General features: G+C 36.8%; 1 protein-coding gene and 1 long non-coding RNA gene across 2 annotated transcripts in view; both read right to left on the bottom strand.

Annotated features, from left to right (window-relative positions):
* Positions 1 to 4,599: 4,599 nt before the first annotated feature.
* Positions 4,600 to 6,516, bottom strand: LOC105440438. Its single transcript, XR_971639.2, has 3 exons — positions 6,039 to 6,516; positions 5,256 to 5,325; positions 4,600 to 4,902 (listed from the first exon to the last, which is right to left on the bottom strand). It is a non-coding gene; the product is annotated as an uncharacterized LOC105440438 (long non-coding RNA).
* Positions 6,517 to 10,326: 3,810 nt separating this feature from the next.
* Positions 10,327 to 20,731, bottom strand: part of LOC590972 (chromatin-remodeling ATPase INO80) — a 105,883-nt gene continuing 95,478 nt past the window's right edge. The window contains exon 31 of the mRNA XM_030999185.1: positions 10,327 to 16,512. Within this exon, the coding sequence (XP_030855045.1) occupies positions 14,930 to 16,512 (1,583 nt within the window). The 3' untranslated portion in view covers positions 10,327 to 14,929. The remainder of the gene's footprint in view (positions 16,513 to 20,731) is intronic.

Raw genomic sequence — 20,731 nt, forward strand, 5'->3', positions numbered from 1 at the left:
CTCCCGTTACTTTTCTTTTGACTGTAGTTTAAATATCTCCTCTGCCTACATATCACCCTTCAACTGTCTCCATGTTTCACAGAGTGGTCTTTGTATACAGGTGGTCATACTATGCAGGTTTTAATTAGATGACCTTTAAGGTGGTAGTGGAAACTATAGGTCCAGCCAACAGATGGTCAGATAAGCAAAGCATAGCCAGAATGATGGCGTAGTGGTCAGGGAATGGTTTAACATCTGCATTAGATATGTAAATGACAGTGTGATACAATCACAATGCCTCTGGGAGCATGGTCAATACGTGTCATGTAATTAAAGCTATACTGGTTGCTAAGTAAATGTATTGAATTTTCTAATATCATAACTGACCTTTATATGCTAAATCATACGCAACAACTGGGATTTCCATTTATCATTGACATTATATTACAAGACTACCTATCTAGATTCATATTTGATCATGAAGAAATATAAACAATCTGAAGTGTTGTAAATGTATGACTACCAAATGTACACATTTTCACAAGGGATGCTTCCTCTACGACTTCATCATCAAATCAAGTCTGCCTTTTCATCACTCAATTTGAGCCATTTACAAATGTAGGTCAGAGAAGACATAACCCAATAGCGAAAACTCTGTTGATATTACGTCCAGGGCACCAACGTCAATTTAAGTATGTGCCGTTGCCATGTGCAGCGTTTGCTTGACATAAAAACCCATATAATGGTAATCTCTGACCCAGTGATACCCATCTACACTCTCTTGTTGTAACTAGGCTAATGCAGCATCGACTCCGATGCTCCCTCCTCTCCTCTCCTCTCCTCCGCCTCCTCTTCATCCAATGGAACCATCTTGTTTCATCTTCGTGTAGGTTCTCGTAAAATCAATTGGGTTGAAAATAAATAAAGGCTTGTCAGTTTCTAGCGGTCAGTAGCCTTTCTGATAAACAATTACTGGAAGGACCAAGGGTTCTGAGAAAGGTGACAAGAAGCCGCGGGTGGGCAAGAAGAAGAGAGAGTGATAGTATAGTAAAGAGTGAATGAGAAGGAGAAAGAAATAAAGAGGGAGAGAGACAGAGAGAGAGACAGAGAAACAGAATGAATGGAGAAGAGGAAGAGAGGGAGGATAGGAGAGCAAGATAAAAAGAGACAGAGAGAGTGGAGGAGAGAGAGAGAGAGAGAGAAAGGGTGAGAGGATAGAAAAGCCAGAAATGTACAAATACAAAAACTTGGGAAGAAAACTTTAGCAAAGAGGCAGAGAGAACACAGATTGAGAGAGAGAGGGAGGGAGGGAGGGAGGGAGGGAGGGGGAGAGAGAGAGAGAGAGAGAGAGAGAGAGAGAGGGAGAGAGAAAGAGAGAGTGTGTGTGTGTGTGTGTGTGTGTGTGTGTGTGTGTTACAAAGGGGAAGATATTGGGAATGACACCAATAGAGGTAAAAAAGAGATAGAAAGGAAAGCAAGAATTTCAGGAAAACAAGAGAGAGAGAGAGAGAGAGATGAAGGCACGTGGAGAGAGGATGAATGAGAAGAAGAAATTAGAGGGGAGGGTACCAATATCAACTTGCCATACACCACTGATAAAGAATGAAGAGGACATCAATAATAATCATGAGAGAAGACCTATTGTCTTAGCTAAGGCTTGACCTGAATACAAATAGATTGGAAGTCGTTTCTACATCTGTCTCAATCAACCCATTCTTAGTTTTGCCGTATAATTTGGGTGCCATTTATCCTCAGGGGTTTTACATGTATTGTCGGTAGAAATTGATTGGGTGAGATGGGCCAATACAAAAATGACCAGAGTCAATGAATGAGAGAGAGAGAGAGAAAGAGAGAGAGAGAGAGAGAGAGAGAAATGCTCATCATGTAAATGATATGCCACATTGTCTTATTCAGTAAGAAACCCACATGCATTGTACAAAATAGTGGTATCATAATCAAGTCTAAGATAGAACTTTAAAAAAATGTGAACCTATTTTCTGTTTCCTGCCTGCTATTCAAATTTCATTGTCACTCTCTCATTCTGTATTTTCATTCTCTTTCCTTCATTTCAAATGTTAGTTTTTCAGTATGAAAATTGCTAATAATCAAGTTTTGTTATTTCTTCATGGTTGTGAAGCAAAATAAAAATAGCCTGTCTCCCCAACCCCCTCTTAGAAAAAAGGGGCTCATAGATATCCTGAAAATTGAAATAATTGTGATACATCATCATCATTATCATTATCATAAGTTTGAATTAATTAAAAGCATTTTTGTTTTAGCTTAATGGCTTGCAAATAACAGATTATACATCTATCTATATAACTCTCCATGTCGTTTCACCTCATCACCCCTCATTTACATCAAGCCTACAGTTTTATTCCAAACTGAAGTAAACTGATATCATGCATTAGTCCAGATGGTATAATATGCAGTAAAATGAGCAACCATTAAAAACTGCATAAAATCGTCTTATTATCTGAAAAGTCAATAGCCCGGTTTCATGCCAAATTGAGAGTTGATTTGTATGCAGAAGTCTCTTTCTGTTTGCATTGCCTTACAGTCATCGGACCCATGCCACAAGACGATGACACAACAGTCAATTAAGCAAATTTTTATTGATCACCAAAAATCTATATGGGAAAACCAAATTACGTGGGGGCAATTACAGTGAATTAATCAGTCAAGTGTTAGAGACAATATGATTTTGTGCAGACATTTTTAGGTCTTGTGCCTTGGCTAAAATTGTTTTTCGTAGAGCGTATTAAGTAACTGGACCATGTGAATACAATGTAGAAGTAATAGATGTTCATGTAATGATAACATAGGATAAAAGCCATGTTCTATTGACATTTTGTAATTCTTATAGGCTTTGGATTACATACTTGTTTATTGTTCATTTATTATATTTAAGTCAAAGGCTAACTACATCTATAGAAAGCAACTAGTTATCAGACTACATCTTCAATATATAAGATGCCTGAAAAGAATATTACAATTGGACTCTGGTCTTCTTATTGTACATGTACATTATAATACATAATCTTAAATCTTGAAGTTAATCCATCAGATATTCAAGAAAATGAAATCTATACTTTCCTCTTTCATTAATACAATTCTAATCATCATTAACAGACCAATACTATCATTCATTGACTGAGCAACACCAATGGATTAATCAGTTACAAGTACCCATTCACTTCCCTTCTTAACTCTCATCCGCTCCCAAGCCACAGGAATAGAACCTAACACTGCAAGCAGCCCATGTTTGAAATTACAAACTGACGAAGAAGGCAACTCATCATCGCGCCTTAGAGAAACATCCTGCAAATTCCAAGCGGTCGTGCCGCTGCTGTAGCCGCGCGTCGGGTCGGAACGAGAAATGGATGGCTGATGAAGTGATAAAGTGGAAAGAGTTTAAAGAAAGGACAGTAATGAGACTGGAATTGAGATCAACACCAGGTTTTCTGACCATGGACTTAGGATTCAAGGGCATTAGCTTGGTGAGGTAAAGACAGTTTTCAGAGAGAAAGGTATATTAGAAGCAGAGAAGTAAGATGATACTCATAGATAGAAAGATAATAATGCAATAGGGGTAGAAGAAAGAAGGATTTATCAAATTAATATGGTTAAGTATTAAAAGGCCATTAACTTCAAGTGTTCCTATGTAGGTTATACATACAGCTCATACAGGTCAATTTCACCCATCTTGCATTTTGTTAGGTATGAACCGGGATATCTCTCTGCCGAGTCTTCAATGAGATTAGCATTTGCTTATTTCAGGAAAGAAAGACCCATTTGTATTAGGTAACAATTTCCATTGACTTGTGAAACATCTAATAGATATATCAGAGTGACACCAAGCAACTTATCTCTTTTCATATATGACAAAGGAGCTAAAAATAAAAAAAGGTGCGAGGATTGAAAAGGCATCGATGGAAAGTTACAAAGACATTATCATTCAGTAAATGATTTTGGCTTTTAACCCCATGTGCATTTGGTGTAAAGAGATAAGATAATTTATAAGATGTTTTTGCTTTGTTCAATTGGTTGTATTCCTACCATTCTCTCTTCAGCTGTTTGAGATACCAGGACAATTCATGGGGTAACTTGTACTACACACAACATACAGTCACGTCCCATTTCCAATCTAATACTCTAAACTTCGCTAATCATTTCTATAGGAACAGCATTAATAACATACCACAGATTCAGACTCTGTGCATCAAGTATGAGATCAGTTTTGTCTTTGAATAAAGTCGAAATTCCCAAGGACAGCTATTTGTCATTCTTGTCGGTTGAACATGTAAAATCTAATTCTCGACGCTGGTTCTACCAATCATCGTCGACCTTGGCTCCATTTTAAATCATCTCTAAGTCTGAGAGAGAAAAGTGATGTTCTCAATCAGCAATAACTTTATGAAATTGTGTCTGTTGCGCCGTGGTGCCCCTGCGGAGGCAAGCACTACGTGATGGTGCACCCATTGACGTCACCTGGGCAGGTCTAGTATGGTGTAACTTGCAGCCGGCTCCCCCCATGCGCAAGATGGATATCAACATGGGGTAGCCAGCTATCAATTTTCATAATAATCACACAAATTGAAACACCAAGGACGATGCATATTCACCGGTATATCTTATGTATTTGAGGGTTAGATTTATATATTAGAGTTATATTGATCTACACAAACATCCCAACAATGTTTACGGCTGGATCAAGATTACAATTCACATTGCTAAGTGACAGTATTTACCTCACAATGTCTATAGACTAGATAAACAAAAAACTAATGCATTTTAAAACCAATTTGAAACTTTTTTCACAATACTAAATCAATATCAAGAAATATAATTTAAATATTGAAGGATTAACTCACCACTTTAATCCCTTTCTCTGTCATGTTTTTAATGTTCTTGCTTCTTAACCTATACAGTTGGAAGAAGGAAAGGTAACAGGCATATAATGATAGGAAAATTAAAGTGATTTATTCTTCAGGATTACATATGTCAAAAGATTATTTCAATTTGTTGTTGTTTTAATTTCCCAATTTCTCTGTCTGATTGTCAGAAAAATAAAGAAACAAGCATGACAACATTTTTTTAAAAATTAATCAAGGAATAATTTTCTTGCTTGTGATTCCTAATTAAAAAAAGATGCAGTCTATGAGCTATGTATGGCTTTGTATCATTGAATATAATTATATAGCACTTAATTTCATTTGATTAATCAAATCATGATAATAAAGTAGAAACAAGAAACGAGCATGTACAGCACTTACCAAATAATTGTGATGTATGTCTGCATTAGGATGTAGATTGTACTTGGGTGATCAAGAAGCCCAGATTCATCTTCATATAAAATAGCAAAATACATTCATTAGAAAACCTCTTTAGATTTGACACTTCACATAGTGATATACCTCTAACATTGATTTCTATATCCCATTATTCTTCTCATTACTGCCAATGTACAAGATTGTTGTTAAAACATGTCATATTTATCTGGAGTGCCAAATTGGAAATTATTAGACATCTATTTTTTTCAAAGCAACACAAAGGTACTTCAGCACTTTACCTTACTGCATCTCATTAATGTAACTTCCCCATTCATGGCCATTTAAAGCATTCCTGAGTAGATTACAAGCATTCCTTTCATATACTTTAAATAGTGTTTACATTACAAGTACCATCAACAGCATCAAGTATTATGAGACATGCAATGTTTGTTTCAGCCTTTGAAAGAGGGTGAGAGTAAGTGATAGAGAGATGGACAGAAATAAACGAGGACAGAGTAAAAAGAGAAAAGAAGACAAAGAAGAAAGAGAGAGAAATAGGCACGGTTTAATGTTATCTTCAAACACAATGATAATCTATCATTCAGATCAAAGATGTTTCCTATCAAACTGCATGAAACGTCACAGACATGGTCCTAACAAGTATAAAACCGTACATCTGGAGTCTGACTTGAGTATGCACTGGCTACACATTTGCTGTTTTGCTGAGAAACGTTGAATCAGTAAGGTCATCTATCAAAACGATGTCAATCTCTGATCAGAACTCACCAGGGACCGTCATGTCTCTTTACTGCATGCCAGCAAGACGGTAGTCAACATTTTTAGGATGCTGGCAAGAAGCTTGGTGAAGAGTCATGCAGCTTATGTAGATCACTGCTTATGTACAGAGCTGCTAGAATTGGGAGAAGTTAATATTTCAAGGACAAAAACAGCAACATCAATCAATAAATGTGTTACAGCATAAAATGTATAATTCAAGTAATTGTATTATCCCTAAAACATCAATAACTACAAACAAACTTTTAAAATGGCTAGTACCATACATCTACTGCAGATGTGAATTCACTTTACATGTTTATTTTAACCACACATTACATTTTGTACTCCATGATTCTAGCTGTATATGAATTATCTTCTTTTCATAAACAGTATTTTTATTTGTTAAAAATGATCTTAAGCTTTAATTGACCCCTACAATAAACAGGTAAAGTGACAAACTCTATTTTGTAATAAGAAATTGATTCAAATGGTGGCAGATGAAATGATAATTGTTTTAACTGTTAGCTAATTGAATGCTTTCCTTTTAAAAAGAACTACGCAGCAATTACTATTAGGATGAAATATGAAGTGCACCTTATATTCTTTGCACACCTTTAGAGACCTGACAATGTGAACCAGAGGATGTAAACTGGGTGATGTCCTAGGAGGAAGATGAAGGCCGTCCTCAGCATGGTCTCTGGTAGGAGGGCTATGATACCAGCGGGTGGACTGCATCTCTATCGTACCATCACGACTTCTACTTCCCATTCAGAGGACTGTTTGTCAGCTTAAATTATGGACCAAGAGAGATCCTGTCCTGTGTTTGAGTTTAGGACAAGATCTACCTTGGGTTTTTCTTTTTTCTTTTTGATTTAAGGACACATTGGATGCAGAATCTTCTGCGTTTGAAGTGAAGTAGTGTCCTCTAGAATGGACTACAGTATAATTCATAGGATTGTTTGGTCAACCAAAATGTGGTCCTAGGAAGATCTTGTCCTAGTTTGGAGGCCATCTTGATTTCATTTCGACTATAAATAGTTTGTTTATATCATTTTTACATGGATGGCTGGATATACTACATGCAGAAACCTCTGCATTTAATGTGTTGCATCACCTCCATGAATGGACAACAGACTCACATTGTCAAAGTCATTTAGGAAGACAGTTAAACAAATATGCAACAACAATACTTCTAGTGTGTCTTTCCTTATGATTAAAGATCTGTTAAATTTGTAGAACTACCCAACAATGTCGGTAGTTGATACTTCTATCACATCATTAGAGAAAGGGCACTATGCTTTATGCTCATCCGTTGAGAGCCAGGTGGACAGTAACTCATTTAATTTTACAAGGCATTAACACCCTTCTGGCTCTCAGCAGACCATACAGTGTAACATGCAGTCTGCTCCCCCTGGTCCCCATCTACCCTATATACCTAATTTCATTTGCTAGAAAAAAAGCACAGATATAAATATCCTTTTTTCTGATAAATAAGATCTCATTTCATCAGGTTATCCTGCCCCAGGAAATAAAATTTGACACCAGCAACATTTGTGTTGCTTTACAAAGACTTTTGATATCACTTTGGACGACCATTCATATTATCTTCATTTAATGGCTCAAGCGCTAAACAAACATTATTCCTTATGGATAATGATTTGGGATTATAAAGCATTCAGACGATTTCATTTTCCCACATACATCACTGTCATGGCAAGGGAATCCCTCAGGCAATGTGAATGCGTCAGTGAACAAGTCACAACTCTAACGCATCATCCTTGAATTGGCAATGTCATACCCACGGTCGACATTTTCAACACCATCAACTTTTTTTTAATCAGTAAGGTAAATATCTTTTCTTTTCATCTAATGCATCATGAGACAGCTTTGTAAGAAGAGACATTACATACAAATTCACAAGAATGCTTATTACAAATTGCACAATAGTTTAAGTAAACAATTCAATGATAAAAGTGAATGCTTTGCTTGTAAACTCACATACAATAATACCCTGTTTGGGTTTGCTAAGAACATTCTACTTACATCAATATGCAATGGAGTAAGAAACAACTCTCAATAATTGCCGATGCTGCGAGACCCTAACCTCAACTGGATTGAATGGTAAACTAGGATGGCATGGAATTTTCAGATAATCTTATATACTGAATTTTCATTTTAATGTTTTGTCAATAGTTTGAAATGAACAGAAATAATAAGGACAACTACTTGTATAGGAAACTAACCTGTAAAAGCATTAGCTGCTTAGACAATACTAAGATGCCACTCTTAATAACCAACATGTTTGGAATGCTTAGAGTACCAATGCTTGTTGCTCTCTTCACACATCTATCTTCCTGGGAGTCCATCTCTTAAAGGTAACACACACCATTTATCAAGGACAATCGTCTTTCTAGATGTTTAACCCAATGCTTTCATGACTGACTGGTTCATGTATTAAGCCTATGGGAAAGAGAGAATCTGGTAGTCGGTGTCTTAAGATTAGAAGCCTGATCAATTTTTTTCTTCACAAAGCCTTAACAGGTGTATAAGGGGTCCTAGAAAGCTGGGATATATATCAAAGAAACAAATGGATTTACTCTTTGAATAATGTTTGAAATAAAAAATTCCCATTTAGAGTTTATGTTTGAGATTTATCATCATAATCAGAATCATATCATGTAAATTGCAAGCTCGCTAATCATTATATCTGTGAAATATTTAATGTTTAGTAGACAAGTTGTGAAGCAAATGATTTACAATTGGCAACACTACACTTAGAAATTTGAAAAAATGCAGTGATTCAAGAAGTTTTATTCTATCCTCTAGGAGTATTGAAACCATTGAAAATCAAGAAAAATTTAATTTTGAACCTTTTTGACAATGCCCAACTCCGTGCGCAACCTCCACACATATCTCTAAAATTTCTCTTCTTTTACATGCATGTTAAACACAGGCAAGCATTCTATTTTACACACTTAATCACTCACAACTTCTCTAGAAAACTCGTCATCACCATCATCATACAAACTATGAATGAAAATTGGCAATGCTATGCTACTTCTATTATTACCACAACTACGACAACAACCACTACCACCACTTCTACTACTAATTTTACTACTACTACTACTACTACTACTACTACTACTACTACTACTACTACTCCTACTCCTACTACTACTACTACTACTACTACTACTACTAATACTATTACTACTACAACTACTACTACTTCTACAATCATCAATATCATGCACTGCAATTTCTAAGAATATCACCATTTACCTAAATGTATATAAAAGTGACATTTCATATTTTCTCATCCTTATATGTGACTTTCATTTTTATAGAAACACAATTTTTTTCTTCTTTCAAAAACATTCTTATCATTGGATCAGCTGAAGTGACAAATCCTTACATTGTTCTAATTCCTCCTTATCTTTATCTACCATCAGTCATCCTACCCATAATGGAAACTAGATGTAGAGCATTCATTCACTCCACCCCCACCCCCCCCCCCATCCACATCGATCATCAAATATCCAAAGGGCTTTTTCACCGTTCCATACATAGCCATGATTTATTCAGCTTTCTAAAATTCTCCATTTCTCACTCAGTAACTCTGAAATTAGGGTTGAGAAGAAGGATGAATGCCCGGCCTGCCCATCATTTATCTTGTCTCGTTATCCTGCGTTATCCCGCATTACACAGCTCCCTTAAATTTGCTAATGTGTAAGGTGCTCTATAACATGGTTTAGATGCTCGGACAGACACCCATCTCTGCCTGCCTGTAGCGTACTGTCTCAATGTGAGGTGCATTTAAATGAAATCAGCTTATTTACAAGTGAATTGGGAGTTTGTTGGAGGAATTGGTTGATTCACTATTTTATCTGCCATCTGTGCTTGACTGAAGCAAGCCTAAGGCTGGGAGTAGGATGAAAACTGGATCTTCGTTTCCATTCATGAGACAACTAGTTAAAGGGATAGTCAACATATTATATTCTAATATAAGTGACTTTATATTGGTTTTGAATTTATACTTTAAGTAATTTTGTTAAGTGAAGGATTATTTTAAGGATCATCTTTGATCACTTAATAAAACAGAAAAGAACATGGGGTGTGAAATTGAAGTTTAGATTTAAGGATCATGATTTCATCATTATTTGTCATTCTTTTCAGTTGCCAATTTTCTAATTATTTCATACATATCCATCCCAAGATAAGTTCCTTCACATCTCTACTACTTCAATGTACAGACACATATACATAAGATTACATAATAACAGAAATAGCATTGTACATTTTTAGAATACATTAATCATTTATTCTTATTCAAAATCTTGATGCAGTACATCTCATAAACTTTCAGTCATACATAGAAGTGTCATCATCAGTCATATATACAATACCCCAAAATCATATCAGTTCCACTAAGTAGTACAAAAAGAAAGAAGACAAATTATATGTGATTAGGTGAAGTGCTACGTTCAACATGTGTGCATTGTGTGAAATACATTGCAATGACCAGTATGTTTCCTTTGAAGAAATATATGTAAAATTTGTCTATATATCATTATATATATATATATAACTTGACAAATATCTGCATAAACTTAAAAGATAATTCCCAGCTTGCCTACAATATCACAGAAAATAAAACAATGTGCCCTGATGGTACATGTATGTACCTATAATAATTGAAACCATTTCTACACAACAAAAGATTCTCAAAATGATAAAATTCAAATCAAATTCATCCTTACTGAGTGACAGGAAAACAAAGAAACAGTTATAACAAATAAAACAATACTTAAGACAATAGCAATTTCACACTGTAATTCAAGAATGTGCAATTTGATTTCAAAAGGAAACTCTTTCAAGTGCAGTTTAGTCTGTGCATCATTTATGGTCTTGGATTAAGAACCTAAGTTAAGAAGCATCTTTCTCCTAAACTTAGATCCTGAAAAAATAAATATTATGCCCTTTACTCAAGTAAATAAAGACATTTTCCCTTTTAAAAAGGGGCTAGCTTTGTAGTGATAGGTGTATATTACAATGAAACATATTTGTTCATACTATATCATTTGTTATTTTGACTTTGTAATAGATTAAAAGATCATTCATCACAGAAAACAAGCTGGTACATTTCTCTCAACATCGGTTTCTCAGTTGAAAATAGACCCTGTATGTGACTAGAAAAAAACCCTTCAATCTCATTAGATTTGAGAATGCTTGGTGGTGATATTAATATGGAATGACAGAGAGTGAATGAGTTCATGTTACCAATCAATTCAAAGCTCCATCTTCTTTAAACATCGATGACAGCAAACCTATTGGATCAAATGAGCCTTTCCTGATTCAATGTAATGCTCATTTCTCAATAAACTGATTGCACAGGATCAATGGAGAAGTCGCTGCCAATACACATTACTTAGAAATGTCCAGGGCAGTCAAGATTTGTTTTATATCACTCAAGCTTTCAAGTTTAAGTATCATCAGGAACAATCAAAAGGTTGCGTGTATTCAATTTCATGAAATATTTAGTTTTCAATGGTGGATAATTAATTCATGTATCATTGGCGAGGGGAACAACAGAACATACAACATTATACAAACAAAAAAACCTCAGAGAAAATGTGTTTTAGTCTAGGGCATCCCTATGCTAAACAGCCATAATAGTATTACAAGTGGCTTAACATATACAAACAGGTCCAAAATGTAAAATCGTTAGATATCATTTCAGTTAATGTTCTATGAAGCACCTCTATCATAGGCAAAAAGAGAGTAAGTAGGAATTTGAAATAACTGCTTTGTATGCATATGCATAAGTAAAGTATGCAATATCAACCATCCCAGTTTAAGAAATTTGTTATTAAATAGTAAATTTATGATTGGTGATCACATTTCACTGGGTAAATATATCTACTTATGGTATTATAGGAAATTTTATTCACAAATAGAAAAATAAAAAACACATAATATATGATAATCATCATAAACTTGTTAATTTGGGGTTGGGAATAGCCCCTTTCATAAGTTTTGAAGATCCCTCTCTGCTCTGCGAATTGTCAGTCTTCCTTTTTTATCTTTTAAGTAAGGTTGTCACTGTAGAGTTTGATGTTTTGAAATTAACCAAAACATCTCAGAGTACATTAGCAAACTGCTTCACCCAAAACACACCCATTTATGTTCTATGTATTGTTAAACATTTTTGTTCTGTAAGAATTTTTTTTCCCATCCATCAGTCACTGCTAGGTCATTCAACCCTTCTAGAGAGCTCATTTAACTGCCAAGATAATGATTTGCTTCACATGATAGATATAAAATATACAGTCTGTCAATTACTTATGCTATTGAGCAGAGGGGGTTCCCCCACTTAATACCCTTGCTGCATATAAATGAGATGCGATGCACGGCTAAAATAACATTCTGTGTAATCCTTTTAATGCATTTGAAAGCCTTCAGTTTAATTATTAACTGGATGAGGGATGTCTTTTCGAGCTTGTCATAGTAAAATAGCTATCGTAAATGCATATCTGCTAAGAAATTGCTTGCGAGATAGGACTTATCATCATCATCATATCGGTATATACTGCTAAGATAGTGTAATAGCAATGCACATGAGCTGTATCCCATCTCACCTTTATAAAATAAACTTTGAATTCTTTTATTTCTAGAATGTTTTTTTTAATCTCATAACGTAATGAAGAGTAAGCCTTTTGAAATATTGAATTGATAAATTTTCCAAATTATCAATATATTCTCATGAGAAGATTTATACAATCATATTGAAAGAAAAAAGCTGATGATCAACAGGAAGAGATAGAAATGAAGAAAGAGGGATAGAAAGAGTGAGATATGGAAAGATGTGAAAGATGAATAGATAACTAATAAATGGAATCATAGCGGAAAATGATTTGAGATTAATTCTGAGGGGACATTCATTGGAGAGTGTGAACAAGTCAATAAGATGCTGACCCTGGATTAGATCATGTTTTACCACCGAGATTTTAATTACATTGCCGCGGAAACATGATGTGGGCCGGGACACGTATCATGAACATGCACGTAACTTGGAGCCGACTTTGTTTGTGTTACACATACTGTTGCCACGACGACCATAAGATGCCTAGGAACACTATATGACGGCGATCAAACAACGCCTCTCGTCTGGTGGCATGTTGCTTTGCCCAACCCAATTACAACACAAATAGAGGAACAGTAGATGGCATAGAACAGAGCTGCTGGGATTGGGAGATAGTTGGATGATACAGGGTAAGGAGGTACAAGAAAAGAAACAAGAGTTAGAGAGAGCATTTAAGGGAGAGAAAAAAGAAAGAAAATGCAATAAATAGAGAGAAAGAGAGAGAGAGAGAGATGGAGGGGGAGAGATAGTTATAGTATACACACATATACCCATGCACACAAATATAAACAATTATAAAAGATTTTAAAAAAAATGAAATACAGCAAGAAAGAAAGGAGGAAAGAAAGAAGAAAAGAAAGAAGAAAAGAAAGAAAAAAGAAAAACCAATTCAGAAAAACAAGAAAGAAAGAAAGATATGAGCCCAACTCGTCTTTGGCAACCTACTTGTACAAAAATATACATAACATGGGTGATTTATCATCAAAGCTGGTGTGCATGGGTGAAAATACTTCATAGCCCCCCCCAAAAAAACAAAAAAAAACAAACAAACAAACAAACAACAACAACAACAACAAATGTTATGTAAATCAATCCTTTCAGTTGGCACATTAGTGCGCAGGCACCTACTGTCATAGAAAGATCACCCTCTGCCAAAAAAACAGTATGGAAGTAGAGAGAAAATGACATAAGTCAGATAGCTGGAATACCATGTCACTGTCAATGTCACTAGAATATGATGAGCTAGAAGAATGAGTTGAAATGAAATGGGCGTGTCATTAGAGGTAACATGCTTTCTCTGGCAGAGTAAATCTAGATCAGCGATAGCATCATCCTCTCAATCCTGTATTGCCTGATCCGCTATTATTAGGGCTTATCAAAACATCTTGGGGATTACGCTCCGGTGTACTCTGCCAACAGTGCAGCTAAACCCAGGCCAATTTAGACCCGTCAGCTCTCCTACGCTACAGCATCGGTGCTAAAGAGTCGTATAGGTTTCGACTTTGATGACTGAAATCATATCAACATGAATTTACCTTGCTAATGTATACACTCTCTGACATATCAAACATTCTGTGTTTGCAACATTCTTGTAGGATTGCATAGTGGTGAAGTGTAAGACACAACATACAGTAGTACCCATTTGTCAATATCCAACATTTTTCATTTAAGTCCAATGACAATGAAAATGACAATGACAAATACAATAAAAGTAATCACACCCAAAACATGATATTCTATTATGTAGAACATTACTTTTAAGTAGCTGTATTTAGAACCTATTTGTGCTAAGGATTTAACCAAGGTTGCACAAAGAAAATAATCAGTCTACATCTGATGTGATATCAGGCTTAATCTTCACTGATGACTCGGCTAGGATTTATCTTTAATCTTTGATGTTCTCCTTGCCCCTAGTCATGACATGATATTCCATCTAGTTTCTCCTCAAAAAATGGATATTACTTCACCAAAATAGCCCAAGCTTGGAATTGGAAATTAAAAATTCAGACTTCAAGGAAAGCGGCTTGGAATCTTCACATGAATGAGGAGTATCACATAGCTGCCTAAGGGGTGCTTGGCCTAGTTTATGAGTATGTCTTCTCACTACGAGTCTAATGCATCCTATCTCCTAAATCATAACTGAATGACTCAACAGAGGTAGATGACACCACATTATCTGTTGGTTTACGCAAACTGCCCAGTATTCCCTAGAGCATTTCATAGAGTGGATCCCTAGAGCATTGGATATAATGGATCAACTACTGTTCTGTATAGTAGTAGGAGGTCCTGTTGACGTAGCAGATGGCTTTGTGACAACAGGTTTTGAACGTAGATCTAGTGGGACTACTTGCCCAGGTGATTGCCTACCTGGGCTCTTATGAGAAGGAGACTTGGAGTTTGCATTGAGGCCAAGAGGGAACTTGCTACTTTGGGTTGCACTTACAGGAGACTTGCTACCATGGGCAGGGCTAACAGGAGACTTAGCACTTACAGGAGATTTGCTACGATGGGTAGAGCTGACAGGAGACTTACTGATTAGGGTAGGACTTACAGGAGACTTGCTACCATGGGCAGGGCTAACAGGAGACTTAGCACTTACAGGAGATTTGCTACGATAGGTAGAGCTGACAGGAGACTTACTGATTAGGGTAGCACTTACAGGAGACTTGCTACCATGGGCAGGGCTAACAGGGGACTTGCTGCTAAGAGCATTACTACCAGGAGCCGTGCTGCTACCAAGGGTAGAGCTTACTGGTGACTTGCTACGATGGGCAGAGTTAACAGGAGACTTGCTGCCATGGGCAGAGTTAACAGGAGACTTGCTGCCATGGACAGAGACAACAGGAGACTTGCTGTTATAGGCATCACTAACTGGAGATTTGCTACGATGACCAGAGCTACCAGGAGACTCACTACGATAAAAAGAGCTGATGGGTGACTTGGCACGGCGTGGTGAATATTGAACAGGAGACTTTGGAGGAGATGTCATTGCTAGCTCTCCTGATTGTCCTATAGTTTGAGGTTTAGATTGCTGCAGCATTGAAGACATCTGTGCTTGTTTTTCCAATTTCAGAGAATGCATACTCAAGGTTCCAGGCTGTTTCTGGGATTCCGTTGTCACAGTTACAAAATTATCAGGTTTCTTGTGCTGAATAGCATTTCCCAGTGATGTAGTGCTCTCAGGGTCGCTTGTCACCATTAGTTTGGACTCTTCGAGCAAAGCAGAAGTTGGGATTTGACCAGAAGCATTTTTGACAAGCGATATGGGGTTTGGATGTGACTCTTTGGGAGGACTCAGCCCATCGGATTTGGCCAGACTGATATGGTAAGCCATTCTCTCTTGATCAGCAGCTTTTAGGTTGCTTACTACCGACAGGATTGATTTGTTTTGTGTGTGACCTTTCGTCATGGTCAGCTCTTTGCCCAAGTCAGGTGACTTCCTGAGAGCATGGACTGTCCCTTCACTTGGACGAACTTGGAGTGATACTTTTCCTGGACTTGATGCTTTAGGAGGTGAGTTCTTTACCAAAGTTCCATCTGAATTTGATAAGAGAGAAGCAGATTTCTCTTGTTTGGGAGAGGTCTTTGTTCCCACCTTAGCATCACTTGCACTACATTCCTCTTGTGGCTTACTATCTCCTGTCTTTGTACCACCTCTGTCTTGAGTTGGCTCTGGTATTCCTGTTGCCTGTACTTCAAAAACTTGTTTCTTTGCAGGAGGAGATGTAGTAGAGCCAGCTATTGATTCTGTTGATGCGGATGGAGAAGTGAGCCCTTCTGATGTGGCTATGCTGGGAGGAGGAGTGGTGCTTGCTGGACTACTGGATTCTTGTTTACCTGGATAGTAGAAACAAACAGGGAAATTAAAAAAGATTCTACAACACTTATGTAATTTGATAATTCAGCTATAGAGATCTCAACTTTCCTATATATGGCATAAAAGCAAGCAAGGGTTGCTATGATAACTTCAATATGACTTATGTGATGCCTTGGAAAAAAAATTGAATATATTGAACTGAAACAATTACATTTCTAGTGGTAATTTTTCCTTCTTTCTGTAATTCATGACAATCTGAGTTTTTTCAAGACTACAAGTGAAATGTCCTTTAATCCTGCTGGTCACAACATTTAAGAAATAAAGGTTGTTGGTGTATACACAGAGATGAAATATAAACATTGCATTTTGGGCATCTCAAATTAATATCATGAAATTTAATAAATGTTTAAAGATGATTTGTTTACAATTACTTCTTTTAAAGTACAGTCAGCACACCTTGGAGTACATAACAAGATTTCACAATCATCTTGGCCATTAGAGAGAGGAAAATAAGGATCAATTCTTGAGTAATCTCTACGAAATGGAGTTTTGCTTGCCATTGCTTCTCAACCAACCCTAAGGGTGGGTGAGTAGAGCCTTTAAGAGCTTCCTGCCTGCCTGCCAACCATCCCATTCATTGTAGCAATGCATTGCGGCTAAGCAGTCACATGGGTATTTTCAGAATAAGCACACGCAACTGCCATCACATGATCACTTCAATTCTCAACATCATGCATCCCGGAGTCTCTAACCACGCCACCCTTTCTCTGTCTCCATCTCTCCCTCATCACTCTCCATCTCTCTCTTTCTCCGCTCCCTTCTCTTTCCTACCCGTCCACCTCTTCCACCCTCTTCTTTGGTCTCCTCCTCAACCTCCCTCTCTCTTTCCCGCCAGTCTCTCAACGGCATCCAGGGGCCGGGTAGTGAACATTTGTCGTATTTTGGCTCGCAGCCAGACCTTTCATCATCATCATCACTGGCATCATCGTCCTCCTCCTCTTGATCATGGCGATCCCTCTTGGTTGTCATTATGCATGCATGTGGCGTGCCCCCTGGCCGCGTGTGCTCCTTCCTGCCATGCTGATTTGCATGGAGAATCGGATCAAGCTATCATTCAACCGACTGCTTGCATTCAATCAGCCCTCATTACCAATGCACATCAACATCCTTATCTCTCACTCACTCTCTCTCTCTCTCTTTCTGCTTAGTATGCAGGAACCAATTCCTGTTTCTCTCAGAAAAATTCTCGAAAATTCCCTTCTTCAGTCAGGAAAAGAGACTTTGGAAGCTTAAAAGAAGTTTGTAGAATGGCCTCAATGTGAACACACTCCATACCTAATGCATGGTATATATCCTAACTCATTACTTTTCTTTCAGTTTTATTTTGAATACTTGAGAAACAGAAAAATTAATATAAGGAGCCGGAAAACTTAATAGATTCAAAACAAATTTGAATCACCCAAAAACATTTTGAAAATTAGCTGCAAATTTGTTCTTCTTCAAATAATGATTTTCATTACAGAGAATATCCAATTTCTTTTGGTGACCAATTTCAATTATGAAATTGTATATTCTATTAACAGGATCATTGACTTTCATTGTCATTTGCTGCAACTCGTCAGATCGTTGGAAGAGGAAAATTTAAAGTGATGAAAGTATAATGCCCCTAAATTGTTATACAAAAGCAAAACTATATATGGGATAGTGATAAAATGCCATTCAAAACGTCCACTAACATCCCCACTCTCTCTCTTCCTCTCTCTTTCTCTCTCTCTCTCTTACAAATTTCCTATCAACTCGTGCAACTGTATCCACTCTGCATCTTTCGTTCAGAAAATGGATCGCTGCCATCACTTCCATTCTGGTTGCATCTCTCTCAATTGCTCAAACCAATTTCCTTGAGAATGAGTTAGGTCTCCCTTCAGGCAAGCAGGCAGGCAGGTATAAACCAGTTGTCTCTTACACACGATGACGATACCAACTGAAATTCTCCAGGAAAGTGCTCAAATAGCGAATCATGCAAACAAGCCAATGATCAAATGGATGCATCCTTAAAAGGTATCCTTGTCCTTCTATATTGGGGGGAAAATGAGCTAAGCTTTCTGGTTTAATCAAACAGGGGAAAAGCTTGTGGAGTAGCAGGGTAATTCTTGAAACAAGTTTGGTTATCTGCATTCATGTATACAGTAGAAGCATAAACCTCATATGCAATACTAAGCAAAACAAATGTTAACTAATTATCTTTCATTTTTTCTTCTTCTTATATATTCATGTTTGGTAAAGCCAATATATTAGACCCATTATTCTACAGGTAACAGATTGACCATGCACATATACATGTAGATGCAACAGTTTGATAAAAGCTCGTTATAAATACATTCCCCTTTATGTACTAGTGCTTTGACTCTGAGACAATACTGTAGCACGTTATTGTTCAGGAATAATAGCAGGCACCTCTTGGGAGGTAAGGTGGAGGTAAAAAGGGGCAAGGATGCTTTTCTCCCTACTTTTTGTTATACAGTGTTTGACAGCGATCAGTATGAGATGAGGCTTCAAAACAAACCGGTGGGGGAAGGGAAAGGGGTTTTCCCCAATTTTCATAAAGTTCAATCTCATCTTACTCATTGCCAAGTGCACAGGCTAAAGCCTCACTCCTACATAACATGGTAAACCGCCTAGACAAACAAAAGTAAACACAAAATAAAACAAAACTGAACAATGACAACAAACCACCTTGGTAAAATATATGATATAAAATGTTGAGCACTACATTTCCCTGTAACACCAAACAGAGAAATGAGTACGTGTAATGGCCTAGCTTACTTGCCCACAGCTATTATTTTATCAACTACTCTTGCCAATCATTTATATAAAGTGGTTTTTATTTAACTTAACTTCAGACATGTGTTAAACTGTGAGGCTTTGCTTATGCAGGGATAGCCCATTACTGCTGCATTACAAAATACCCCTTTGATCAAAACTATCAATGTAAATATATATATATATATATATATATATATTTGGATTATATCTCACAGATTGAAATATCATCATCACATGGAGCTCACCAAAGACCCTTGTGTTTCTCATACATATCGTCAACGCATGCTGTACCTAGTGGTTCTTAAGATATCATAAAAGCTTTACTAAGCTAAGAGGGATTACATCTAAAAAAGCATTGATAAATCATGACTTGAAGGCTGTCAAAGTATCAATCTTTAAATCATTTCAAGATTATATTTGTGTGTGTGTTGGTGTTGGAGGCATAGTTTAATTCTCGATGGAACTCGCAGGAAATTTGCCACTAAGTTTTTTTAAAAGTTGAACAGTTCAACGTTGAACAAAAAAAAATGATATCCAATAAAATATAGAATGACTGTTATTTCTTTATATTTCATCAATTTATAATAGATATCTCTTAAAACCGTTACTTTGTTTTCAAGATTGAAACTGGTCTCCAATTGCTTAAACTATAGAGAAGATCCGGTCACATCGTCCTTGAGTCTGAAATCAAAGCTAGTGCTATCACAGCATCATCGTTTTCATGTATGCAGTTTGGTGTGATGGGTCGGGAGGCGGCGACACTACTGTCAAATTAGCTGCTTAATGGATTGCAGATGCAACGATCGGCACGTGCCACTTCAGCCAGTCCGTAACTCAACCCCACCATCCAAATTCACATCTCAATCCTACCAAAGGTGATTCATCTAGGTTGTCACATTATCAAGGCTTGTTTCTTAGAACATTCTAATGAGTTACATTCATCTAATCAATTGGATCAATTCAATGTGGTAATCGTAACCAAATCCCAATCAGTGCTATCCACTCTGGCGAGATGAATCATCCTATTCACTTTACCATAATCATCTTCCTAACCATCTCTTTAAGTGTTTTATCCTGGCTGTACTTCTCCTAATATAGTCCTAAAATATGATTTGAAGCGTAACTGTAATAGTAAACGATAAAGTGCCCTAATAAATTAATTCTACATAACAACGATATATGCCACCAATCGGAGTGCCTGAAAAAGAACCTTCAACTTCATAAAAGCTTAATTTTACACCATAAGAGTGGTGCACTGATGATCACGTCACTACTGGTTTAATGTCTTTCCAAGGACATAGCAGTATCAGTATCATTATACCAATTATATACTCTTCCCATTCTTAAGATGATACAACCTTGAACTTCATATCACACATCATGCATGTCTAATTAAATGCTTAGCAACCCGTCATC

The sequence above is a fragment of the Strongylocentrotus purpuratus genome, unplaced genomic scaffold (genome assembly GCF_000002235.5).
Source record: "Strongylocentrotus purpuratus isolate Spur 01 unplaced genomic scaffold, Spur_5.0 spur5_scaffold_5, whole genome shotgun sequence".
Classification (NCBI taxonomy): domain Eukaryota; kingdom Metazoa; phylum Echinodermata; class Echinoidea; order Camarodonta; family Strongylocentrotidae; genus Strongylocentrotus; species Strongylocentrotus purpuratus.